The sequence below is a fragment of the Rana temporaria genome, chromosome 4 (assembly GCF_905171775.1).
Source record: "Rana temporaria chromosome 4, aRanTem1.1, whole genome shotgun sequence".
NCBI lineage: Eukaryota > Metazoa > Chordata > Amphibia > Anura > Ranidae > Rana > Rana temporaria.
The window spans coordinates 35,582,163-35,610,081 of record NC_053492.1 but is presented as its reverse complement, the minus strand read 5'-3'; the positions used below and the strand labels follow the sequence as shown (position 1 = coordinate 35,610,081).

At 43.4% G+C, this 27,919-nt stretch overlaps 1 protein-coding gene across 8 annotated transcripts in view; it reads right to left on the bottom strand.

Moving 5' to 3' along the window:
* The window catches only part of DTNB (dystrobrevin beta), a 241,174-nt gene that overhangs the window by 166,712 nt on the left and 46,543 nt on the right, over window positions 1–27,919 (bottom strand). For 7 of the 8 annotated variants that reach the window (XM_040348235.1, XM_040348233.1, XM_040348231.1 and 4 more), the window contains exons 3-6: window positions 26,702–26,782; window positions 22,416–22,629; window positions 18,893–18,978; window positions 7,525–7,679 (exon numbers count right to left, since the gene is read on the bottom strand). In XM_040348235.1, coding sequence (XP_040204169.1) covers window positions 7,525–7,679; window positions 18,893–18,978; window positions 22,416–22,629; window positions 26,702–26,782 — 536 coding nt within the window. Of the gene's footprint in view, window positions 1–7,524; window positions 7,680–16,631; window positions 16,682–18,892; window positions 18,979–22,415; window positions 22,630–26,701; window positions 26,783–27,919 lie in introns of those variants that run through there. The other variant, XM_040348237.1, reaches the window with a different exon arrangement.

Here is a 27,919-nt window from a genome sequence, read left to right as displayed (position 1 = left end):
TGGTTGCAAGTGCCAATAGGTTTTGTGACCATAGAAAAAATAAAAGTTAAAAAATTAAAACACTTCCAGCTGGATTTGTGTTATGGTTAATTGTTGACAAGAGTAAGTTAGTTAGGCTGCCCTCTTGTGGCCACAACAAAAAAGACTCAAATCACAACTAGAGGATAAGTAATGCAAATACAAAACATGACACTTGTGACAAATGTCAAATTTCAATTTGACAACAGCTCATATGAGCCAAAAATGGCTCAAGATATATCTATATCATTAATGGATATTAATATTAATAAAAAATATATATTAGATTAACCAAAAAAAATCCAAGAGAAAAACTTGAATATAGAAAAAGCCCAGATAAACCAAAAGTCAGAGCTGGTGTACAAGAAAAAGACATTTTGGTAACAGGAACATAAAAATTAGCCATTATCTATGAAGGCATTAACATCGGTGTCTATATTCAGTCCAAAGGGAACATATGTGCGGACTCTATATATCCAGGCCATTTCTAGCCTGGATAATTCTCTTACTAATGAGTTGCCTCTTCAGTGGGGATCAAATTTATCAATCCCAATGAAGAGAGTGCCTTCTGGGGTTTGGATCATGAAATTGGTCGTAGTGATTGGACACAGAATGTTTTGGGAATCCAGACCTAATGTTGGTGATATGTTCACCTAATCTAACATTCATTGGTCTTTTGGTCCTGCCAATATACTGTAACCCACACGAGCATTCTAGAAGATATACGACACCAGTTGTACTGCACGTAATAAAAGGCTCTATCTTATGTTCTTTCAGAGTGCTTGTAGAGATAAAGGATAACGTTTTCTTAGATTTTATCTTATTTATCTTACACACTGTACAATTTCTACATTGGTGATAGCCCTTGATGTCTCGTTGAAAGAAAGACACCTTTTTCATAGGAGGGTCAACCACATTAGGAGCTATTTTGTCCCGTAGTGAGGGTACAGTAGGTGAACCCGATTTTGTGTCAATCTCGCTCTCTTTCTCAGCGAGATTGAGCACCTACGAGCCCCATCGCGGGAGCCAGCGCCGAGCTGGCTTGCCGCGATGGATACAGAGCCGTCATAGAAGCGACGGGAGATCCGACTTGGATTCCCGCCAATTCTACACGTGTGCGGCGTTTGTTATGAATCCTGAAGGGGAAGTCCCCGCCGGATTTTAAATAAAAATCCGGCATGGGTCCCTCCTCAGGAGCATACCGGGCCCTTAGGTCTGTTATGGGTTGTAAGGAGAGCCCCCCTACGCCGGAAAAAACGGCGTAGGGGGTCCCCCTACAATCCATACCAGACCCGTATCCAAAGCACGCTACCCGGCCAGCCAGGAAGGGAGTGGGGACGAGCGAGCGAGGGATTATTCGCCTTTCTCAGCTTTTTTCCTCCTTTTTTAGAGGGTTTGGGGGTCTTTATCTGATCCCCTACAGGTACAGGATGTTGTAAGTGAGTTGCTGTTTTCACTGGGCTATTGGGCTTTTGGTGATCCTTGACAAAGAAGAAAAAGAACAAAAAATTAAAAAAAGAAAAAAATATAATAGGGATTTCGGAGATTACCAGGCCAGTTTGGTCTTCGATTGGCAAAAGAAATTGGCAGCTGAACAGCAAAATGAGGCCAACTCAAGAATGGAAGCTATTGTACAGGGAGATAATAGCCCAGTGAAAACAGCAACTCACTTACAACATCCTGTACCTGTAGGGGATCAGATAAAGACCCCCAAACCCTCTAAAAAAGGAGGAAAAAAGCTGAGAAAGGCGAATAATCATTCACCTAATAGGACATCAGGTACCTCAAAAAGCTATCCACAGACCAAAAACTCTGGTTGGAATAAACCCTCACATGATAATTATGGGGCCAATCCAGATCGGAATAACGGTCCTCAGGACTATCATCACTATAGGGATTCCCCTAGAAGAGAAAGGGATCTTGGAAGAGGCCAGGGTAACTACTACAAACATGGTCCATCATTGGATCAGAGATCTTATCAAGATCCCCGCTATTATGTAGAAAGACCAAGGGAGGACCTTGACTATGACAGCGTTTTTGACACCAAAAATCGCTTTTATCCACTAAGGGACCGTGAGGGCCCCAGTAACAGTGGACCGGTCGACTATGAACAGGCGAGACAGGTTCATGAACTATATCGCCTTGGACCCTCAAGGGATTTCCCTCTAGGCCAATGGGAAAAGAATGTAGGTGAACATAGGGGTTTTCCCAAACCAAACAAAGGAACAAAAAGACCGGTGGAAGGAAAAGAGGGAGCAGAGGGGGGAGGAGAACAAATCCCAAAAAAATCGAGAACTTAAAAGAGGATGGTATTTTTAATATTAGTTCCCATGTTCTAACCCAGCCAGAAATTGCATTGTTAAACAAAGGACTTAAATTTGCCCCCCGAGGAAACTCAACAAGTTTCAAACCTATATGGATGTTCATCAATACATTCGCAAAGTCAACATCAGACGCTACTTTGCTGATTTACCATCCAGAGATACAGCTGTAAGTGAATCAACTGTACAACACTCGGGACTTGCCAATGCATCTACTTGGAACCCCCCTGGTACTTTGGCTCCTTCATTGCGAGTCTTTAGAGATGTAGTGCTCAGAGACTTGGAAAAAATTAAAGTGTCTGGCCATAAGATGGACCATAACCTAGAAATAGGCTTGGACACCTTATGTACAAATAAGGATCTCGTTATACGTCCAGCGGACAAAGGAGGGGGTATAGTAGTTATGGATCGGACCTTCTATATTGATGGAATCAAAACAATAGTTAATGATAGAGACACTTATGTTCCTTTACCAGGAAATCCGATCATCCAATATAAAGAGACATTGGAGACATTGATCCTGAAGGGTTCCCAACTGGGGATACTCAATGATAAAGAACAACTGTTTTTGGTGCCAAAGGCCCCAAGGGTTCCGATTTTATACAGCTTGCCCAAATTGCATAAGAGTCTAACTTGCCCCCCTGGACGCCCAATCATCAGTGGCATAGATTCGATCACATCCAGGGTGGGCAAATATATCGACTATTACCTTCAGCCTCTGGTTCAGAAGATGCCATCGCACCTTAAGGACTCTAAACAGGTTATTAACATGCTGTCATCACTAAGGGCTGATCATGGGGTATGGATGGTAACAGCAGATGTTCAATCTCTGTATACCATCATCCCCCACAAATTGGGCCTAGAAGCTGTCAAATACTACTTGGATCTCTCTTCTGACTTATTACCACCACAGAAGGATTTCCTCATGGAACTATTGGAATATGCTGCAGGCCAGAATTATTTCTGGTTTGACCATAACTACTATAAACAGGTTCGTGGAGTTGCCATGGGCGCAAAGTACGCGCCTAGCTTGGCCAATTTGTTTATGGCCAAGTGGGAGGAGGACGTCATCTACCTGGATCCCCATTCCCCACATTAAATTGTGGGCTAGGTATATAGATGACGTCCTCCTCCTATGGACAGGCAGCAAACCACAATTGGATTCCTTTATGTCCTCACTCAATGTCAACGAGCGAGGTATATGTCTGTCATTTGAAGCCAGTCAGGAGTCTATTGACTTTCTTGATCTTACCATTATGAAGGAGAATGACTCATTTTTGACTAAAACTTACTTTAAAAAGACAGACAGGAATGCATTTATTCCAATAGGAAGCTGTCACCACGATAATTGGCTAAATTCTGTTCCCAAAAGCCAATTCATCAGGATGAGGAGGAATTGTTCTACCCTGAAAGATTACGAAACTCAAGCTGGGACACTTAAAGTCAGGCTACTGGAGAAGGGATATGACCCTTTAATCTTGGATAATACCTTTAAGGAAGTTGCTGCATTGGATAGGAATGTATTGTTGACCTCTGGTACCAAATCTGGTGGGGATAGACCCATAGTGCCATTTGTCACTACCTATTCCAACCAACATTATGCCATAAAAAAACTGATTAAGAAACATTGGCACCTGCTGTCCAATGATAGGATCATAAGTACCTTCTTACCAACAAACCCTCAAGTAATTTTCAGAGGTGTACCCTCACTACGGGACAAAATAGCTCCTAATGTGGTTGACCCTCCTATGAAAAAGGTGTCTTTCTTTCAACGAGACATCAAGGGCTATCACCAATGTAGAAATTGTACAGTGTGTAAGATAAATAAGATAAAATCTAAGAAAACGTTATCCTTTATCTCTACAAGCACTCTGAAAGAACATAAGATAGAGCCTTTTATTACGTGCAGTACAACTGGTGTCGTATATCTTCTAGAATGCCCGTGTGGGTTACAGTATATTGGCAGGACCAAAAGACCAATGAATGTTAGATTAGGTGAACATATCACCAACATTAGGTCTGGATTCCCAAAACATTCTGTGTCCAATCACTACGACCAATTTCATGATCGAAACCCAGAAGGCACTCTCTTCATTGGGATTGATAAATTTGATCCCCACTGGAGAGGCAACTCATTAGTAAGAGAATTATCCAGGCTAGAAATGGCCTGGATATATAGAGTCCGCACATATGTTCCCTTTGGACTGAATATAGACACCGATGTTAATGCCTTCATAGATAATGGCTAATTTTTATGTTCCTGTTACCAAAATGTCTTTTTCTTGTACACCAGCTCTGACTTTTGGTTTATCTGGGCTTTTTCTATATTCAAGTTTTTCTCTTGGATTTTTTTTGGTTAATCTAATATATATTTTTTATTAATATTAATATCCATTAATGATATAGATATATCTTGAGCCATTTTTGGCTCATATGAGCTGTTGTCAAATTGAAATTTGACATTTGTCACAAGTGTCATGTTTTGTATTTGCATCACTTATCCTCTAGTTGTGATTTGAGTCTTTTTTGTTGTGGCCACAAGAGGGCAGCCTAACTAACTTACTCTTGTCAACAATTAACCATAACACAAATCCAGCTGGAAGTGTTTTAATTTTTTAACTTTTATTTTTTCTATGGTCACAAAACCTATTGGCACTTGCAACCAGTGCTTATAAATAGTTTTTCTTTTTTCAGGATACTGTGGTATGTGAGATAGTTTTCATTACATAATTTCTCACATTCACCAAACCTGTTTATCTTTTTAGTTCCATTTTTAATCGTTCGTTTTAAATTATATTTTCGAAAGCGTATGAATTATTGATTTCGATTGTACGTTTTATTCTATATATATCCCTGCTTTTGAGCTTTTTTGCCTGCATTACTATTCATTGGTGGCAGGGATCCCAATTCAAACATGGCGGTTTGCGCCCGCGATCTCCAAGGTTCAGAGCTGGGCGGTCCCGGATGTTGTTATTGCTTTTAAAAGAGTGGCGAGTCAGCACGCCGCTTGTGCCCCTGGAAGAAGTCATTGTTGTGACGAAACGGCGTAGGGAGGAGCGGCGTGCTGACGTCACCACGAATCGTACTGCGCAGTCTATCCGGAAGGACGAGCGGACAGTTAAGCCGGCCGGCTATTACTACACACGCACTGTTTTACTGCATAACTGTAAGTGCAACACTTTTACTAATAAACGAATTTTATTACGGTATCACGCTATGTCAGCCTTTTCTTTTTTGGGTCATACTCTGGAAAGTGAATAGTCTGATAAAGTGAAAAATTTCCCCTGGAATCTTGGAATTGGCAGTCACGGTTACATGCTTGATTTACTTATCGTTGTGGTAAGCAGTTAGGATTTAACGGTGGAGGACTTTTCTATCTGCTATACAGATTCACTGGATAAGTTTGGATACCTTTTCACATACTCTGAGAACTTTCTGTCATCCTGATTTTCCCTGAGATACATCCATTCATATGGACTTTGCACCTTCACTTGATCATTTCACATTGCACTAGTGTTTTGTGTGCATCATATTCTTTATAATCTGATTGTTATATTGATTTCTCACATCACATTGCAGCGCAGCTTTTACCACTACTACTTGTAATTTATGTTTATCTGACATTTTGAGCAGCAGCAGCTTTTTTGTTTCATATTTTTTTTTTTTCACTGTTTTTGAACCAATTCAAGTGGTTTCTCACTATACAAGATTGTTTAGACCTGCGCAGTATTTATTTTTATACACATCTCCTGTACTATGTCCGCAGTCTCTGACCATCTCCTGTACTATGTCCGCAGTCTCTGACCATCTCCTGTACTATGTCCGCAGTCTCTGACCATCTCCTGTACTATGTCCGCAGTCTCTGATCATCTCCTGTACTATGTCCGCAGTCTCTGATCATCTCCTGTACTATGTCTGCATGCTCTGATCATCTCCTGTACTATGTCTGCATGCTCTGATCATCTCCTGTACTATGTCTGCATGCTCTGATCATCTCCTGTACTATGTCTGCAGTCTCTGATCATCTCCTTTAGTATTTTGGGGGGAGAGCCATGCGCACTTGCGCTGCAATCGTGATGCATCGCCAAATCGAAACAAATCGAATCGTGGACTTGATAATCGTAATCGCATCGAATCGCGAGACCAGTGAAGATGCACAGTCCTAGTATGTAGAGACTTTAGATGGTCCGTTCACTACGGTGTCTTTGACCCCCCCTCTCTCTTTTTTTTCTTTCTCTTTCTCTCTCTCTCCTTTTCTTAGTATTAGCTAGTAGCGGGTAATATCCTAGATAGTGATGTTTCCCTTTGCTTTTCTTTGTTATAAGATATAAAAGTTGCTTACTTTCAGAGTATGTATTGACATGTTTTGACTATGTGCTATTGTGCGGTACTTAGACCCTGGCTGTATTTTGTACTCTGATTTTCCTTTTTCTTTAATAAAAAAGTAAATGATCACTGTAAAAGAGTTGGATCTTCCTGTCATCATTGTGTGCCTATAGCGGACTATATGAAGGCACACAGCTCTGCATTAAGCCAAGCAGGAGATGTCATAGCTGCCCAAGACATACTGAAAGGAATAAAGGTGAGATCCCCAAGGAAGAGGATTCATTAACCAGGAGGGTCCCCAAAAGCTTTTTAGTGAGTACACAATGCACCTCAACGAAAGCAATGCATAAAATGTTCTGATAAGTTTTGCTTTAAACAGAACGTAAATAATGAACCTCACTCAGTTGAGATAAATGAGACATATCAAGATACACTTTATGGCCAAACACTTGTGGGCACCTGACCATCACACCTACACTGTATGGCTGTTAGAATGCCGATGAGCCAGATCTTCTCCAAAATCCATACCCAATCTTCCAAATGCTCTGAATGGGCACAAATTCCCATAGACACACTGCAAAATCTTGGGGGAAAGCCTGTTATAGTTGCAGGTTTTGTCAACTTCATGTTAGTGCCCATGGTTTTGGGATGGGATGTCCAACAAGCTCATATAGGTGTGATGGTTAGGTGTCTACAGATTTTGTCCATATACTGTATATGTAATTTAAAACAGAAAATCATGCACCGGTTTTATTTTTTATTTTGAAAACTTACAGATATAATAAAACCCCAATATGCCAATATACAAGCATTTTGAGCTTCTAATATTTCAAAGGTTATTAAAGAGTACTCCGCTTACCTGTGGTGGAAAACAGGACCGGGCGGAGTGCTCCGTGTACCCGAATGACGGACCCTCGAACACGGTGGTTGGCAGTTTCAGGACCTCCCGCAGGAAATGGTCAAACTTGGCGCAGACCATGAAGCCACTGGAGTCCGACACCTGCGAGAAGAGATCTGTACAGAAGACACAAAACATGGCATGAATGTACAAAGGGAAAATTTTAGTGACAGCTCCCTTATATGTATTTCATTTCTTCATTTAACTCTTGGCCTGGAGTTCCTCATTAATGTAGCATTACACACAATCCATTTTTCTGTTATGCTTAGAGATCTTTATACTAGGCCTCATTTCCAAATGTCTAATTTCCAAAAGGATTACAGCCACCAACCAGATGGAAAAATGACAGCCGCAGAATGTTATTGGTCACCGTCAGGTAACACAGGAGGACCTTTTTTCAAATTAATTGTTTTAGGATTCTTTCATCATAAAGATGTCAAAGATAAAATGGTACAGCATAGCACTGTAGTTCACAGATTAGGATTATGGACAACGTTTGCCATTTTTTCTTTTGTGGAACTCCCTATCCTTGCATAGCCGAGTAGTGGCCACACCCCTCATCAAAAGCATCCTCATATAGGGCTCCATTCATAAAGAAGTATCTTACCACATCCAAGTAACCCCCCCCCCCCACCCCCCATCCATACCAGGCCCTTCAAGTCTGGCATGGATTTTGAAGGGAACCCCCACGAAAAAATGTAAAAAAAAAAAAAAAAAAAAAAGAAAATAAGTGGGGTGCATGCACCCTGGCTGGTCAGAAAAGGGAGGGGACAAGCGATCACACTCGCTCCCTCCTGAACCATACCAGGCCACATGCCCTCAACATGGGATAGGGGACCTGCCCCCCCCCCTCCAAAACACCTTGTCCCCATGTTGATGGCGCCAAGGGTCTCTTCCCCACAACCAGTGTAAATTTCGTAGACAAACATTTTAGTCGACTAAATGAATACTATTTTAGTCAACTAAAGTATGACTTAAACTAAAACAATTGAGATGACCAAAATACGACTAAAACTAAAATGGCATTTTAGTAAAAAAACTAAGGCTAAAACTAATATTAAATTTGACTTCAAAATTAACACTGGTCTGTGGTGCATGTTCATACCTCAATATCATTTTTCCCTCCAGCAGTATATAAGTTTGCAAATTGTAGAGAATTGTTAACTAATGCATTACAATTTAATTACACCCATTCGATTTCAGTCAATCAAAATGTACTGGAGATTTTAGTCGACTAAATATGACTAAAACGATTGCAGAAGACTAAAATGGGACTAAAACTAAAATGACATTTTAGCCCTAAGACTAAGACTAAAACTAAATTGAAATTTGATGCCAAGATTAAACACTGAACACAACCCTGACCGGTGGTTGTGGGGGGCTTATCTGAATCTGAAAGCCACCTTTAAACAAGGGGGCCCCCAGATACCGCCCCCCACATGTGAATGAGTATGGGGTACATAGTTCCCTTACTCATTCACCAAAACAAAATTTGTAGTGAAAAAAAAAAAAAAAAAAAAAAAAAGACATTAGGCAGTTAAACACTGCATAAAACAGGAGTGAAAGTCCATTCGCAGAAAAAAAAATTGCATATGTTAAATAGATAGCAGTCCCAGCATGTGAAATTTAAGAAACCGGAAGCTGCCAGAAAAAAAAAAAGTCTTTGGGTCTGGTATAGATTTTAAAGGGGACCTACATGCCAATTTTATTTATTTTTCTGAAATGGCGTGGGGTCCCCCCAAAAATTCATACCAGACCAGTAGTGAATTGACATTCTCATGATCGCATGCGTTATTTGGGAAAACACCTGAATACCGCATGCGATCTGGTTCTGTGAATGGAGCCTACAGACTTGTAGGGCACAGAAATTGAGGGGATATGTTTGACCGGATCAATTGCAGTATGGTTCCCTGGACAGTGTGGTCACCCTCTAGTGTCTACTGGATTTGACAATCATAGTTGAAAACACACTGTGCAACTGCTATCATGCATGTAAAAATACACAACAAAATGCATTAAACATTTTCTAAAAACACAAAATAATGCATGAAAAAAGTACAAAACCAATCAAAAAGGCATGTGAATAATCGGGCCATTATAGCAGGTTAGCCACTCAAATATTATTCTTCTATCAAGTATCTCTATATTATATCGCAGAACTAAAAACGTTTTTATCACCCACATGAAGCACACTCGTGATAACTACATCAAAAAACAATATGACCGATAAACTATCTAAAGAACAGAAATGCTGTCACTACAGGACCACTAAACCATAAATACAAGTTTATATCAGGATGGAAAAGTTTAATGATGTGCAGAAAGTTGCTGGAAACAGATATTTGGAGGAACAGCAGCGAGTTTAAAAGGGGACCCCAACGTTTAAAGATAAACATGGATAATTACAGTAAGGCCTGAGGATAAACATGGTATGGACTTATGAGGAATACGGGAAGGTTTAAAGATAAACACATTCTGGTCCTAGGATAACCCTGGTATGGTCTAAGGCAGTGGTTCTCAACCTTTCTAATGCCGTGACCCCTTGATAAAATTTCCAAAGTTGTGGGGACCCCTAACAGTAAAATTATTGTTGTAGCGTGGGTTGTCAGCACCCAAGGCAAGACAAGTAATATGCGCCCCTAACCCATGGACATTTAGGCCTTCCGGAGTCCCCTCCACTCGTACAGAATTTAAACCCCTTATGGTACATTTTGGGATGTACCCCTCTCTTTGTTCTCCTTTCTTTCCCTTTTATCTCTCTCTATGCAAATTTCTTGTTCCCCCACATCCCTCTTTCTAGCCATCTTTCTCTTATTCTTTCTCTCCCCTTTTCTTTGTCCCTTTTGTTCCTACCCCTTTTCCTCTCCCTTCCATGTATTCTCTATTTTTATTTCTTCTCTTACTCCTTGGTAGGGGGGATGAGTAGCAGTCCTGGCGGAGAGTTGGGATGAGTGCCAGTCCTGACGGGGAGTTGGGATGAGTGCCAGTCCTGGCGGGGAGTTGGAATGAGTGCCAGTCCTGGCGGGGAGTTGGAATGAGTGCCAGTCCTGGCGGGGAGTTGGAATGAGTGCCAGTCCTGGCGGGGAGTTGGAATGAGTGGCAGTGCTGGCGGGTGTTGGGATGAGTGGCAGTGCTGGCAGGGAGTTCGGATGAGTGGCAGTGCTGGTGGGAAGTTGGGATGAGTGGCAGTGCTGGGGGGGTCCTGATCAGCCAACTTAGGTGCTCCTGATCAAGTTCATCTGCTGATCTGAGAACTGTAGTGGGGACTTTTAATGGCAACTCTAATCACAGGTAGTGTTACTCACTGTGTCTCCGACTGTTTGGTATCTTGTAGCAGTGGCACCTATGCCAAAATCAGGAGATAGGATCTCCTCCAGCCCCTCCGACTTCACATTCCTCACCAGTCAACTAACCCTTTAGTCTCTATCCCCCAGCCATGCCGTGAACTGAATGGGTGGCTGCGAAAAGGCTGAGTGGGCGGCCGCGGGCTCCAGGAACAGCCCAGCTGGGTGGCCACAGGCTCCAGGGACAACCCTGCTGAGCGGCCACAAAAAAAAGGCTGGGAGAGCAGCGTGGGCTTTAGGAACAGCCCATGATTTGGGGACCCCTGGCAAATCATCATTTGACCCCCGAGGGGGTCCCGACCCCAAGGTTGAGAACCAATGGTCTAAGGACACAGTACGTCTGAGGACATACATTGTGGGGGCTTAGAATACTTACCGTGCATCCGAAAAAGTATTCACAGCGCTTCACTTTTTCTACATTTTGTTATGTTACAGCCTTATTCCAAAACGGATTAAAATTCATAAAATGTTCTCAAAATTCTACAAAAAATACCCCACAATGACAACGTGAAAGAAGTTTGTTTGAAATCTTTGCAAATTTAATAAGAATTTAAAATTACTGCATTTATTGGCGTATAACACTCACTTTTTTACCCTGAAAATAGAGGATAAACTGTGCCTGCGTGTTATTCGCAGGGGGCTGTGCAAAGGTTTTTTCCTGAAACGTCCCTGTTAAAGTTAGGGTGCGTGTTATACGCCGATAAATATGGTAAATAAATCCCATGTACATAAGTATTCACAGCCTTTGCTCAATACTTTGTTGAAGCCCATTTGGCACCAACTACAGCCTCAAGACTTTCTGAGTATGATGCTACAAGCTTGGCACACCCATTTATGGGCAGTTTCTCCCATTCTACCTTGCAGGACCTCTCAAGCACCATCATGTTGGTTGGGGAGCGTTGGTGCATAGCCATTTTCAGATCTCTCCAGAGATGTTCAATCGGGTTTAAGTCTGGACTCAAGAACATTCACAGAGTTGTCCCATAACCACTCCTTTGCTATCTTGGCTGTGTGCTTAGGGTCGTTGTCCTGTTGTAAAATGAACCTTCACAGGTCCAGAGCACTCTGGAGCAAGTTTTCATTAAGGATATCTCTGTACATTCCTGCATTCATCTTTCCCTCAATCCTGACTAGTCTCCCAGTTCCTGCCGCTGAAAAACATCCCCACAGCATGATGCTGCCACCACCAGGCTTCACTGTAGGGATGGTATTGGCCAGGTGATGAGCAGTGCCTGGTTTCTTCCAGACATAACACTTGCCATTCAGGCCAAAACAGTTCAATCTTTGTTTTATCAGACCAGAGAATTGTGTTTCTCATGGTCAGAATCCTTCACGTACCTTTTGGCAAACTCCAGGTTGGCTGTCATGTGCCTTTTACCGAGGAGTGTCTTCCGTCTGGTCACTCTACCATACAGGCCTGATTGTTGGGGTGCTGCAGAGATGGTGGTTCTTCTGAAAGGTTTCTTCTCTCTTCACAGAGAAATGCTGGAGTTCCGTCAGAGTGACCATCAGGTTCTTGGTCACCTCCCTGACTAAGGTCCTTCTCCCCCGATCGCTCAGTTTGGCCAGGCAGCCCACTCTAGGAAGAGTCCTGATGGTTCCAAACTTCTTCCATTTATGGATAATGGAGGCCACTGTGCTCATTGGGACCTTCAATACTGCAGAAATATTTCTGTACCCTTCCCAAGAACTGTGCCTCCATACAATCCTGTCTCTGAGGTCTACAGACAATTCCTTGGACTTCATGGCTTGGTCTGTACTCTGACATGCACTGTTAATGTGATTGTAAGGCTTCGTTTTTTTTTTTTCCAAATAACAAACATGTCATACTTACCTCCACTGTGCAGTTTGTTTTGCACAGCATGGCCCTGATCTTTGACTTCTGAGGTCCCCCGGCGGCGCTGGTAGCTCCTGCCCGCACTGTACAACTCCCTCTCCCAGGGGTTACCTTGCGGGCGCGCTCCCGAGTCCAGCATTTGCGTCCATAGACGCAGAATGCCGGAATCGGCCCTGGCGCCCGCATCATTGGATTTCATTTACAGCAGCGGGTGCCCATGGCTGCACTGCTGTCAATCTACCCAATCAAGAGCCGAGACAACAGGCAGAGGGAAAGAGCGCGTCTCCAGCGGGGAGTAAAACGGGGGGGGGGGGGGGCCGTCAGTGACAGAAGTTTTTCCATCTTAATGCATAGGATCCAGGTAAAGGACCTGGCCAGTTTTTGCGATTCGGCACTGCGTCAATTTAACTGACAATTGCGCGGTCGTGCGACGTGGCTCCTAAACAAAATTGGTGTCCTTTTTTTCCCACAAATAGAGCTTTCTTTTGGTGGTATTTGATCACCTCTGCGGTTTTTATTTTTTGCGCTATAAACAAAAATAGAGCGACAATTTTGAAAAAAATGCAATATTTTTTCTTTTGCTATAATAAATATGCCCCAAAATAATATAAAAAAACGTTGGTTTTTTTTCCTCTGTTTAGGCCGATACGTATTCTTCTACCTATTTTTGGTTAAAAACAAAATTGCAATAAGTGAATTTCGATTGGATTGTGCAAAATTTATAGTGTTTACAAAATAGGGGATAGTTTTATTGCATTACTAATAATATTTTTTTTTTTACTACTAATGGCGGCGATCAGCGTTTTTTTTTCGTGACCGCGACATTATGGCGGACACATCGGACAATTTTGACACATTTTTGGGACAATTGTAATTTTCACAGCAAAAAATGCTATAAAAATGCATGGTTTACTGTGAAAATGACAATTGCAGTTTGGGAGTTAACCACTAGGGGCGCTGAAGTGTGACCTCATATGTGTTTCTAACAGTAGGGGGGTGGGGCTGGACGCGTGACGTCATTGATCGCACTTCCCTATATCAGGGAACACACGATCAATAACAGCGCCACAGTGAAGAACGGGGAAGCTGTGTTTACACACAGCTCTCCTCGTTCTTCAGCTCCGGGGACCGATCGCGGGACTCCAGCGGCGATAGGATCCGCGGCCGCGGAGCTTCGGACCAGGTCACGGGCGCACGCCCGCGACCCACGGCTGGGCACTTAAAGAGGACGTACAGGTACGTGCTTGTGCCCAGCCGTGCCGTTCTGCCGACGTATATGTGCAGGAGGCGGTCCTTAAGTGGTTAGGGTGAAAAAACACGAGGGTTTACAACCCCGTTAACTATGGGATATTATATAGACATGTGAATGCCTTTCCAAATCTTGTCCAATCAACTGAATTTACCACAGGTGGACTCCAATCAAGTTGTAGAAACGGGATGCAGCTGAGCTCAATTTTGAGTGTCATGGCAAAGGCTGTGAATACTTATGTATATGGGATTTTATTTGTTATTTATTTTTTATAAATTTGCAGATTTCATACAAACTTGTTTCACGTTATTATGAGATATGGTTTGAAGAATTTTGAGGAAAATAATGAATTTATTCAATTTTGGAATAAAGCTGTAACATAACAAAATGTGGAAAACGTGAAGCTCTGTCAATACTTTCCGGATGCACTGTATGGCAAGATCTCTTAGGAAAAACATGTTCAGTCTGATAATATAAAAGTCCTATTGGATAGTATGCGACTTTCAAGGTGTTATTAATGGGTCAGAATACAGAAATTATAATAAAAAATATTTTATTGTACATAAAAAATGAAAAAGAAAATATATACAGAAAAGCTGTTTCTCCATACAAATGGTCCACACTTATAGTTCTACATGTTTCACCATAGGGCTTCTTCAGGAACAAATGTGGACATTCTTTTATATTGTATAGATACCACATCAAAATATTTTATAGAAAAAGGATCATACATTTAGTAATAATTATTAGAGCAGTACCTGAAATAATCAAAGAGACCTTAGAGTCACACTGAACTCACATGATAGGTGTGTATATTTTCTTTTTCATTTTGTATGTAAAATAAAATAAAAAATATTATAATTTCTATATTCTGACCCATTAATGGCACCCTGAAAGTCCCACAATATCCAAAAGGACTTTTAGATTATCTTTTCTTGTAAAGGGATGATGGTGCCAAGTCATTGAAATTACAATTGATCATTCTAAATTATATACTATATTCAGTCTGATAAATACAATAGGGTCTGATGACAAACTTGCTATAGATGGTACATTTTAGAGCTAACATGGTACAGTTGTAAGATGTAAGGATAAACATGGAAGGGTCTGGGGGGGGGGGGGGGGGGGGGACACGACATGGTCAAAGAATAAACATAGTAGGGTGTAAGGATGAACATGGTACAGACTAAAGATGGTAGGGTCTTAGGGTAAACATGGTGCAATTTATGAACATTGTATTGTTTAAGGCATGGTTGCTCAATCTGTGGCCCTCCAGCTGTTGCAAAACTACAATTGCCATCATGCCTCTGCCTTTGGGAGTCATGCTTGTAACTGTCAGTGGCTTGCAATGCCTCATGGGACTTGTAGTTCCTCAACAGCTGGAGGGCCACAGGTTGAGCACCCATGGTTTACGGATAAACCTTGTATGGTGTAAGGATAACCATTATGTGGTCTTAGGACAACCATGGCATGGTATGATGATAAACACAGTAGTGTATAAGGATTAACATGGCAGGGGTCTGAGGATAACCACTGCAGGCCTGGGAACAAAACCAGTAGTGTTGGAGGTTAAACATAAAAGGGTCCGTGGATAAACATGGTATGCTCTTAGGATAACCAAGGCAGGGTTGGACAAATACTGTAAGCTCTCTGGATTAAAGTCAAATTCCAGGAATTTAGCTCTTTTGTAAAAAGTGAAAGCATACTATGAGCTAAGTCCAATGAGGTGCATGACATCTCCTGGACTTATCTTTATTATGTACATCGGACAGATTTATAGTACTCCTGGAAGATGGCCATTGCTGTAGTTCCAGGAGCCCAATGCTGATTCTTCTGGTCTCTGCATCTTCAACAGTAGAATCGCTGTAGCTCCTATACCTGCCCCTCGCCAATCACAGAAGACTTGGTATTATGTAAACACATTCATAAAATACAAAGGCTTCTGTGAATGGGCAGCAGAGAGGAGGGATGGGCATAGCTGCTCTATGTGCTCTATGTGCCTCTCTCCTCTCAGACTCACTTCTTCTGAAGACACAGGATGCAAAAGGCGCACTGAGGCAATTTAGTTTGCATTTGTAGTGCTATACAAGTTACTCACTCAGTGGAGTGTCTCTCCAGCAGAGCAATAAACTTGTCAGGTGTAAACAATAGGGAGAAGTCCAGGAGATGTCATGAACCTCCCTGGACTTAACTCATAGAGTGCCTTCACTGTTTACAATGTGGCTGAATACCTGGAAATCAGCTTTAACATGGTAGGTTCTGAGGACAACCATGGCAGGGTCCCAGAATAAGTAGAGTCTGAGGATACCCCCAATAGGGTCTAGGGATAAATATTGTACATTCTAAGCATAACCATAGTAGGGTCTGAGAGGGTATATAGTAGGGTCTAATGATGGGAAGAACTTGTAGTTTTGGTTGAGTGGCCAGTTATTCCTCACTAGATCTAGGGAAGAAGACATTGTTAGGTGCCTGGATTCTATGTTGGACTCAACACCCCACACAGTCCAACATAGGCCAGTAAAGTAAATCTCACCAGATGCGTATTACTGTGTTACAGTGCCAAAAACATGTTAAATCAATCTATTTACAGGTGGCAGAGTGATGTTAGTAAGACATACATACAACTCTACACACCAACCTGACCACTGTCTCTCCAGCAGAGGGCGCTGGCCGAATGAAAATATTCTCTGGAGTCTAGTGGGAGATAAAATACCAATTAAGAATAACGTGGACTTGAATTCTCTACCGACATTATGTGATCCGTGACAGATAATCTGTGTGACCCGCCAAGAGTTGCAAATTGACAAGTCTTAATATGTCATACTGACCGCTTAAAGCAACCTGACACTCCTGAAAAAAAGGATGAAGTCCATAAAGAGACTAAGTGGGTAGAAGTCGTGTTTATAGCATTAGTGTTTTAGGTTGCAGAGAGCCTTTAGTCTGAATGGAGTTTGCATGTTCTCCCACTTTAATGGGTTAATGAGACTCAACTGTGAACTCCACTAGGGCACAGATTGCTACGCTGGATAAGTGTAACAAGCACCGAGCAACATGCAGTGTAAAGGTTTCACCAGCAGAGGGAGGCAATGCAGCACCTTTGAATGGTCTCTGCTATAATATACTATAATGGGCAATACTCAGGATTTGTTCGGTGGCGTTGTGATAAAATGACTCCACTCTCGCTGTGTACCTTGTGTGACAGTACTGCATTAGAGCTTTAAGCTCTGGGATCCTGACTCAACTGTTACCATGGACACCATCTGCATGGAGTTTGTACAATCTCAGTGTGTTTGCATGACCTTCCTTTAGGTGGCCAAAAATCGATCGGTATGACAGCTTGATGGAAGCAAAACTTCTGTATTAGGACTGAACTGCACAGACTTCTACATGTGGTCATGCTATCTGGTTATTCCATCCCTCTATGGTCAGTGTGCAGTGGCACAGAACTTAGAAGATTGTGGCAATCAATGTAGTAGTGCCGACTACTACAGAGATTGTCATCTTCCACAGCGCTTAGTCAGGTATAAGATATAAAGGGCTAGATTCAGCAACGATTTACGCCGGCGTATCCATAGATACGCCGCGTAAATTCAAAGCTGCGCTGGCGTATCTTCTTTCTGTATTCAGAAAGCAAGATACGCCGACATTAGCCTAAGATCCGACTGGCGTAAGTCTCTTACGCCGTCGTATCTTAGGGTGCATTCTCATGCTGGCCGCTAGGTGGCGCTTCCGTCGTAGAGTATGCAATTTACCTAGTTACGCCGATTCACAAACGTACGTGCGCCCGGCGGTAGTTTTTTACGTCGTTTGCATAAGGCTTTTTCGGCGTAACGTTGCTCCTGCTATTAGGTGGCGCAGCCAATGTTAAGTATGGACGTTGTTCGCGATTCGAAATTGGATTTTTTGCGTTGTTTGCGTAAGTCGTTCGAATAGGGCTGGACGTAATTTAAAACCAATGACGTCCTTGCGACGTCATTTGAAGCAATGCACACTGGGATATGTACACGGACGGCGCATGCGCCGTTCGTAAAACATGTCAATCACGTCAGGTCATCACATATTAGCATAAAACACGCCCCCCCTTCCACATTTGAATTACGCGGGCTTACGCCGGCCCGATTTACGATACGCCGCCGCAACTTACGGAGCAAGTGCTTTGTGAATACTGCACTTGCTCCTGTAAGTTGCGGCGGCGTAGCGTAAATACGATACGCTGCGCCGCCGTAAGAAGGGGCGCAGCTACCTGAATCTAGCCCACTGTATATACTTGTCAAGCTGGACCAATGTAAGCATGCAATTAAGATAATCTCCCCAGCTTCAAAAGGTAAGGCCAATAGATGGCGCAAGATAGGCTGCAGGAAAGAAATTAGCACGATTCATTCCCCCATCAACACAGACAGTGCCGACAGCGGAATCCCTCCTGCTGCGCAACTGTCTGCTCCTGGCTTGGACGGCTCCTCCCCCCGGAGAAGACAGGGATTGCTGCTAGTGGCTATAACAGCCGCTAGCAATAATCACAAGTAAATCCACCAGGCTGGTTGTACCCAAGTTGATCGATTGATCAGCTTGGTACATTCAAGCCTGTCCACACACCATTCGGATCTCAACCAGTTCAGCAGGGAGATTCGATCCGTCTATGGCCGGCGTAAAGTCAGGAGTGTTTGTGTGTAAAGCTTATGAAGATAGGAAGGTACATTAAAACTCCCCAGGGGCAGGCAGTGATGTGATTGGTTCTAAAGATTCTGTAAATCATTGCATAATATGCATCCAGTGTATAAATAAGGGAAATCATTCTGGGAATTCATCCCTCCAAGAAAACCCTTCCAAAATGCCACCAGGCTTCTGTGCCCCCCGCGACCGTTATCGTTTCTTCAATTCAAAGGATGTCCCCAAACTTACATCGCAGCTTGTCCAGGATCTTCCCACCACACATGGTCGCCAAGATGGCTTTCACTGAGAAGACGGTCAGTTTCCCATGACCCTCACTGCAAGAAATATAGGACATTGTTAGTGGAGAGACCAACTTCCAGCACATTTCCCAAACTTTATGGATATGTGCGAATGTTCTGACATCAGTTTAAACTGGATTTTAGACTTCCACCTAAAATGTTCAGCTTGGAAGCATCAATGTTACCTAAAGTAGGTGTGCAGCCAATTATCTGTGTTACACTTAAAGTGGAATTTTGGGTTAAGTAATTAAAGTTGAGTTCCACCCATTTAAAAGTCAGCAGCTACAAAAAGTGCAGCTGCTGACTATTGATAAACATACACTCACCTTTCCCACGGTCCAGCGATGTGGGCGCACAAAGCCCCGCTCCCCTCCCCCTTCTCTCTGTGTCGCAGGTATTGTATCTGTGGGCGCCTGGCTGTGGCTTCACAGCCGGGCGCGCGCTGCACATGGCCGGGCAATCTTCTGGGACCCGTGACGTGTCCCAGAAGATTGCAGGGAGGGAGAGGGAGAGGTGAACTTCCTTATGGCGCCGCACCGCCACGGGAGGAAGTGGGAGCTGGATGCCTGTGAAAACTGGGTACTCGCTCACCCCCCTACCCCCCAAAAAAATGACATGCCAAATGTGGCGGGTCAACAGTACTTAAATCGGAAGTTTCATTTTTGGGTGGAACTCCACTTTAATCTCTTGCCTACTGGGCACTTTTACCCCCTTCTACGAAGGCCAATATTTTCAGCGCTGTCGCACTTTGAATGACAATTGCGCGGTCATGCAACACTGTACCAAAACAAAATATGTGTATTTTTTTTTTGAGACAGATTGAACACCGCCGAAAGAAAGCTCTGAGGCCTCGTACACACGACAGAGATTCTCGGCAGAATTCGCCGAGAAACTCGGTCAAAACCCGGATTCTGCCGAGAATCTCTGTCGTCTGTACAGTTTTGGCTCGATGGAGCCGCCGAGGAACTCGACGAGAAAATAGAGAACATGTTCTCTATTTTCTCGTTGTCCTCGTTCTTCTATGGGAGAAGCCGGCCCGCCGAGCTCCTCGGCGGCTTCATCCCAAAACTCGACGAGGAACTCGACGTGCCAAGCACGTCGAGTTCCTCTGTCGTGTGTACGGGGCCTAACACCACTGTTTTTTTTTTGGTAAACATACAAAAAAAGGTCTGAAAATTAAAAAAAAAAAAAAAAAAGCTTTCTTAGTTAAATTGTTTTGTAAATAAGTAATTTTTCTCCTTCACTAATGTGCGCTGATAAGCTGCACTGATGGACAATGATAGGCATTGACAGGCATCATTGGTGGGCACTGATTGACAGTATTGGTGTTCACCGATGGGGGCTGTATTGATCATCAGGACACTAATAACCAGTGCCCTGATTGTCAGTGCAGATGTCCCCGCTAAGGAATACCGCTTACCTTCTCTCCCCGCACGCTGTAAGTGCGAGGAGAACAGTGCAGTTACCCGGCATTTCTGGTTTACACAGTGATCAGCTGATCACTTGGTAAAGAGTCTACATCAAAGGCGCTTTACCTCTATTGGTGATGTGCTGTGTCCCAGGGAGACAGCACACCACCGGTCGCCACTCTGCCTCCCATTCTTGCACATGCGTCATATGACGACCTCCCAGAAAGAGAGAGCTCCCGCCCGCCATATAGTGAAATGAAGGACGCAGTTAAAATGTGTGAACAGGCAGGATTTTTAAATGCAGAAGAGACATGCTTTGTCTCTTCTGCATTAAAACTACAGTTGCAAGAAAAAATATGTGAACCCTTTCACTGTACAAATTTGGCAATGCTGAATCTGACTGAATTCCTGTGCATGTGTGGGAGTGACGTCATACTCGTCCGGCCAATGACAGCGTCCAGCCGCACGAAGATGTCAGCGACAGGGCGGGAGCTCGAGGACACCGCATCGCCGAAGCAAAGGTGACAATTGCTCCGCTTTAACTGTTAAAAAACGTATTTCTCATAATTTGTTATTTTAACTCAAACAGTGTTATTTTTAGGGCTGTGACTGATTAAAATTTTTGTGTTCGATTAATCGTTTTTTTTTTTAATCGATTAATCGACTAATTTCGATTAATTAACGCACATACAGATACAACTACTTTTAGCTGATCTCCTTGCATTGCAACTCTGCATTAGCCACTGGTAAATGTGGTGGGGGCAGTATGGGGGCAGATGTGTATATTACAGCATCTGCCCCCATGCTGTAATATACACATCTGCCCCCATGCTGTAATGTACACATCTGACCCCATGCTGTAATATACACATCTGCCCCCATACTGCAAGAATATACACATCTGCCCCCCATACTGCCCCCACCACATTTACCAGTGGCTAATGCAGAGTTGCAATGCAAGGAGATCAGCTAAAAGTAGTTGTGTGGCAGATGTGTACATTACAGCATGGGGGCAGATGTGTACATTACAGCATGGAGGCAGATGTGTACATTACAGCATGGGGGCAGATGTGTACATTACAGCATCTGCCTCCATGCTTTAATATACACATCTGCCTCCCATACTGCAAGAATATACACATCTGCCCCCATGTGTACATTACAGCATGGGGGCAGATGTGTACATTACAGCATGGGGGCAGATGTGTACATTACAGCATGGGGGCAGATGTGTACATTACAGCATCTGCCCCCATGCTTTAATATACACATCTGTCCCCATACTCCAGGAATATATACATCTGCCCCATAATGTTACCACACACAGATGGTTGTCCTTTCTTACCTGACTATCAGGCAGGCAGACCCATCTGCAGCGTAGCCGATGGACACACGTGCGCAAGGGAAGAAGATACAAGCAGGCGGGCAGGTGATGATGACGTCAGCGCGCCGCGGCTCCGGAGCTAGGCCGAAGCCGCGGCCTTTCCTATGGGCGAGACCGCGGAGCTCACTCCGCGGATCGTCATCGATCAAAATAATTTTAATCGACCAAAGAAATTAACGATTAATCGACCAATTAATCGTTAATTTCCGCAGCCCTAGTTATTTTCTTACCACCTGAAGGGGCTTTTGTTTCTGTTTCCTCAACAGACACCAGAAGTGTTCATAAAAGCTCAACTGAAATCACATACACAGAGATGCAGTTAGGTAGTTGTCATACGAAAAACCTGTATTTTCATGGTCTTACCATCTCTTTCCTGTTACAGCATTTGTGTAGTGAAACAAATAGAACCAAGCAGCCCAATAGGCACCAAAGTTAAACAGCTGACAGTGATCGCACAAATATATATTTAGATTTTTTAAAGACAGGCTGGTTGTACTGAAGTCATATCGATGGATCAAATTCAGGACAACCAGCCTGCCCATAGATGGATCACAATTTGTCTGGTTCCTGCTGAACCGGACACATTTCGATCCGTTAATGGCTGGTCGTATCTGTCATACACAAAGATGATAAAGCCAATGAGATTGCGGGTGGGTACAAATAATACTCAGCACTCTTACCTGTCATACGCAGCAATCATGAAGTTGAGCAGAAGGCTGATGGACTGGTCCACGCTGATCTGATGAGTAGATGGAAGGCGTTTGTTTAGCTGGTAGTAGATGGACGATATGATGGTCTCAAGTCGGGATACGTTGATCTCGGTGTTGTGATCCAGCGTGTTAAGGCCATTGTCTCGGAAGGCTTCTATCATGTTCCAGATATCAACCAGATGAACTGAAAATCAAAACAATAAAAAGAGGTCCCGTTACCACCTTAGAAGCCACATTAGTGGGGATAACAACATTTCTCCAACTGGGAGAAAATTTACAGAGCTGGGATTAAGAATTATCCAATATATAAAATGTAAAATGGCAGACAGGTTGAGTTTAAAGGGTTTAGCATTTTAAGTGATGCTACGCTGTATACCATTTTGTCTACCCTTGTGTCCCCCTCCATCACCTTTAGGTACATATGTACTGTTATGTGCTTAAATGCTAGAATATATAACTACTACTACTACTACTACTACTACTACTACTACTACTACTACCTCTATTCCAGCTTGACCCAATGTAACTATGTATTTACCATACCTGTGGGATCCCCTTGGAAGCCGGGGATCACTGTAGGCACTGCTCCGCCAGTGGTGTCCACTAGCCTCTGGGCTCTATGCTGAGCCAGTTGCCCTGCTTATTAATAAAACACAGGAGGAGCGCTCACTCAGCATGGACACCATTTACAGAACACGTTACAATTTCTCAATGGATAGCAAAGTGTTCTCTGATTGGAGGAGATGGAGCGGCAGAGTGGTGGTCATGATCTCAATTCTCTCAATGAATGCAATATGTTCTCTGATTGGATATAGTGGAGATCATGACATCACCACTCTGCCGCTCCACCTCCTCCAATCAGAGAACACTTTGCATTCATTGAGAAAATGGAAAATGTTTTTTGAATAGTGCCTAAGCCAAGTGAGTGACCCCCTGTGTTCAGTAAACAGATGTGCAGCTGCTTGTCACGGGACCCAGAAGCTAGCGTGGTGGTGTCTACTACAGTTTTAATCAGCGGGATCCCACAGATCCGGGCATAGATAGCCGAGCCACCCGCAACTATCTACGCCAGTGTTTCTCAACTCCAGTCCTCAAGGCGCCCCAACAGGTCATGTTTTCAGGATTTCCCTCAGATGAAATGGCTGTGGTAATTACTAAGGCAGTGAAACTGATCAAATCACCTGTGCAAAATAATGGAAAGCCTGAAAACATGACCTGTTGGGGCACCTTGAGGACTGGAGTTGAGAAACACTGATCTACGCCATGTCAGGCTCCTCCTCCGTCCCCCCCGCTGTCTTCTGGGAGACACACAGGTCCCAGAAGACAGCAGGGACCAGTGGGATCGCGCAGTAGGGAACCAGGCTACATACTTACACTCAAATTTGAACCAAAAAAATTAAGTTTTTAAAAAAAGTCTTAAGTTTGAGAGATACAGAGAGAGAGAGGTTATATACAGATAGGTGGATTCAGAAAGACTTAGGCTGGCATATCAGTAGATACGCCAGCCTAAGTCTGAATGTGCGCCGGCGCTAATTTAAGCGTATTCTGGTAACCAGATACGCTTAAATTAGGCTCAGATACGAGCGGCGTAAGTGTCTTACACCGTCGTATCCTAAAGTGTAATTTTTAGGCTGACCGCTAGGTGGCGATTCCATTGCGGTCGGCGTAGAATATGTAAATCACTAGATACGCCTATTCACGAACGTACGCCTGGCCGACGCAGTACAGATACGCCGTTTACGTAACGCATTATCAGGCCTAAAGTTATTCCATCAAATAGCTGGAATAGTAATGTTAAGTATGGCCGTCGTTCCCGCGTCGAAATTTGAAAATTTTACGTAGTTTGCGTAAGGCGTCCGTGAATAGGGATTTACGTCCACATCAAAACCAATAGGACCGTGCGGCGTACTTAGCCGCAATGCACACTGGGATATGTACACGGATGGCGCATGCGCCGTTCCAAAAAAACGTCAATCACATCAGGTCAACCCAAATTAACATAAAACACGCCCCTCAGCCTATTTTGAATTAGGCGCGTTTACGCCCGCGGCATTTACGATACGCTGCCGTAACTTAGCAGGCAAGTACTTTGTGACTCATGTACTTGCCTCGCTAACTTACGGCGGCGTAGTGTAAACACGATACACTACGCCGCCGCAAGGATAAGCCTGCCTACCTGAATCCAGCTAAGAGTGTGTTAGCTAGATTCACAGAGAGTTAGGCCGGCGTTAAGCAGGCCTAAGTAGTCCACATGGTGAAACTTGAGGCCAATTCAGGCCATGCACGGTTCGAATTGAACCGTTAATGGGGGGGGGGGGCTAAATGTACCAAAATGATCAATCTATCAAGTTGGGTGCAACCACCCTGCCAGATCCTCTTACGACCATCTCTAGCTGCTGCTATAACTCCTAGCAATAATCGTAGTCTTCTCCCAGGGGGGGCGGCTCCCTGCTGGGAGAAGACAATGGATCGGCAGGAGGGATTCCTGCATCAACACTGTCTGCGTTGAAGGGGAATCAAGCAAATTTCGTTCCTGCAACCACAAAAGAAATTCACTCTGTGTGGCCGGCCTTAAGTTCATATATATTTCAACAACGGCAAAACTGGTATTTTTCAATGAAATCAATTTTGGGGAAACCACTTCACTCTTCTCTAATGACAACACTTACTTACCGCAGACTCTGTGCCACTGCCCTGACTCCTACCCGTTCCCTGGACTGTTACAACTCTCTCCTTGTCCACCTAGGTAACCCCCCCCCCCCCCCACACACACACACACACACACAATCTTACAGAGCACGGAAAAGCCTGATTTTAAAGTGGAACTAAAACACATAAAATTAACATCAAATTTCCCAAAACCGTCACATTTAAAGCATGCCGCGAATGCTGCCACAGTTGCTTGTGCTCTGAACCGAACTCTCAAGCCATCAAATTGGCCATCACAACTGATCCCATGCGCAGCACCATGGTATTCACAGATCAAACAGAAACTAAAATAAATGGCAGCTTCCTTGGCTGTAAAGAATTGGAGGGTTGAGTACCACTTTAAAGTGATTCTAAAGCCAAGATATTTTTTTCCTTAAAGTGGATGTAAAGCCACTCTCATCCTTTCTAAACTACTGCCATAGTGCTGATCTATAAGGATATAGATGCCTCCTGCATGTATCCTTACCTGTCAATTTTTTCCCCTTCTGTCTGTTATAAGAACTGAAAAACTGCAGATTCTGTGGGTGGATCTGTTGTCTGGAGCTCTCTGGGTGGAGTCGTGATGTCAGTAGTCTCCCTGCCCTCCTCTACACTCCCCTTACACTGTATTCTGCTATGATCACTAACATCCAGTCAAAATCCATAAAAGTAACCATATGACTTCAGAAAAGGAGTGGGGGTGGGAATTTAAAAATAATGCCTGTCTCCAGGCTAGTGCATGAGATATGTAAATAACCTGTCACTCACAGCAAGGGGGCGGAACAGACTAAGGTTTTTCTCTGCAAGTCCGTTTATTTCACTGAACAATAAATGAGGATTGCTCAGAGCTGGATTAACTCTGTGTGGAAAGACTGGGCACAGATAATAGGAAATCTTATACTGTACATTGTGACATCAAAAAATAAATAAAAAAATGTTGGGTTTACATCCACTTTAAAAGTAAAGTAAAAAATGTCCTAAATAGTTGTATTGCCCCCTTAACTCCCTATATACATACCTGCGCCCTATCTTGATCCATCGCTGTGTCCGTCTGCAATTGCACTGTTCTGTGTTCCTCTCCTCACAAGACACAGAGGCAGCAGCGGGAGCCATTGGCTCCTGCTGCTCTCGATCAAATCATGTAAGGAGGCAAAAGTGTTGGGGGGTTATAGGGGGGCCGAGTCACAATGTGTGTGTCTATGGATACACACATCCCAACTCACGAGGGAGCCCACAGGTCTGCCCCCATAGCAAGCGGCTTACTACGAACACACACTTAGAAGAGGAGGTGCCAACATTGCCAGCAGGGGACCCCAGAAGAGGAGGTTCACCACTGCACAGAGCAGGTAAGTATTAACATATTTATTATTTAAAAAAAATATTATTGCTTACAACTGTTTTACACCTTACAACTCAATATATAGACAGGTTTTAGGTCTCGGTTTACATTTCATGTCTTTAGCAGGAATACAGAAGTAACATGTTCTTTGTTTTAACTCTCAAATATATGTTTTACCCTTTTTAGTTAATGAGAAATGATCCCCAGCAGCACCAAGTCAGACACTTACGATTGCACCTCTTCTGTACAAAACGAAGTTTGCACGCCGTGCGGTATGTTGACAGGCGAATCACATCAAAATTCTGCGCCCCTAATATAAACAGACAGATATTAATAGAAAATGCCAACTGTCAATTTCCCCCATCGTTACCAACTGCCACTTAATGAGTCTGGGTTGCTCACAGTCCGGGAGTTCTCACTGCCATCGAAGGTGAAAGGATCAATAGAACAATGGAACGTCTGCAGCAACCAAACAGCACCCAGCTTTCAATCTTTCAGTAAAAATGAAAAATGAAGATTCTGATAGGCTGCTATGAGCAAGATGACATGTCTTGTTAGTGCTTACTTCACACATAATTCCTCAGCTGGCCTATTTATAAGGCATGTAAAATGCAGCATCTGTAGCACTATGAAAAACGGGCCTTATTTTTTATTCAGTTAAAGTGGAACTAAACCCTCCTATCCAGTCAAGGAAGCTGCCATCTTAGCCTCTGTTTGATCTGCAGGTGCCATTGTGCTGCACATGTGATCAGTTATGACTCCAACCATTTGTTGCCTTGACAGTTTAGTTAAGCGTCAATGTAAGCAGACTAGGAACTGTAAAGCCGGCCATAGACAGATTGAAATTCGCTGGTTCAGCAGGAACCAGCTGAATATTAATTCACTAGAGTACTTATGATTAGAAAGTCCCAAATCATGATGAAAAAAAGTCCCAATTTGTGCTTGGTTGGGGGTTTATATATTTCGATCCATCTATAGGCAGGCTGGTTGTACTGAAGTCGATCTAGCGATCAACTTCAGTACAGCCAGCCTGTCAGGTTTTTTCCATCCAATTACTGCTGGTGGCTACGGTCGCCAGCAGTGACCATTGTAATCTGATGGTGGGGAAATCGCCCACTGTCAGAATGCAATAGTGTTAATGTGGCAATCGAGTGGTTTCCTTTCCTTCAACCTATGCTTGAGCCTATGGTTGAAGGAAAGAAAATGACCTAATCTATGGTCAGCCTTACAATTATTATAAGGCAGGGATCTCCAAACTACAGCCCTCCAGCTGTTGCAGAACTAGATGTCCCATGAGGCATTGTAACACTGACATTCACAGACATGACTAAGCATGATGGGAAATGTAGTTCCTGAACAACTGCAGTCCATAGTTTGGAGACCCCTGATCTAGGAATGCTTTTGATTTAAGGCCTGGGTCACACCTATGCATTTTTTAGTGCATTTT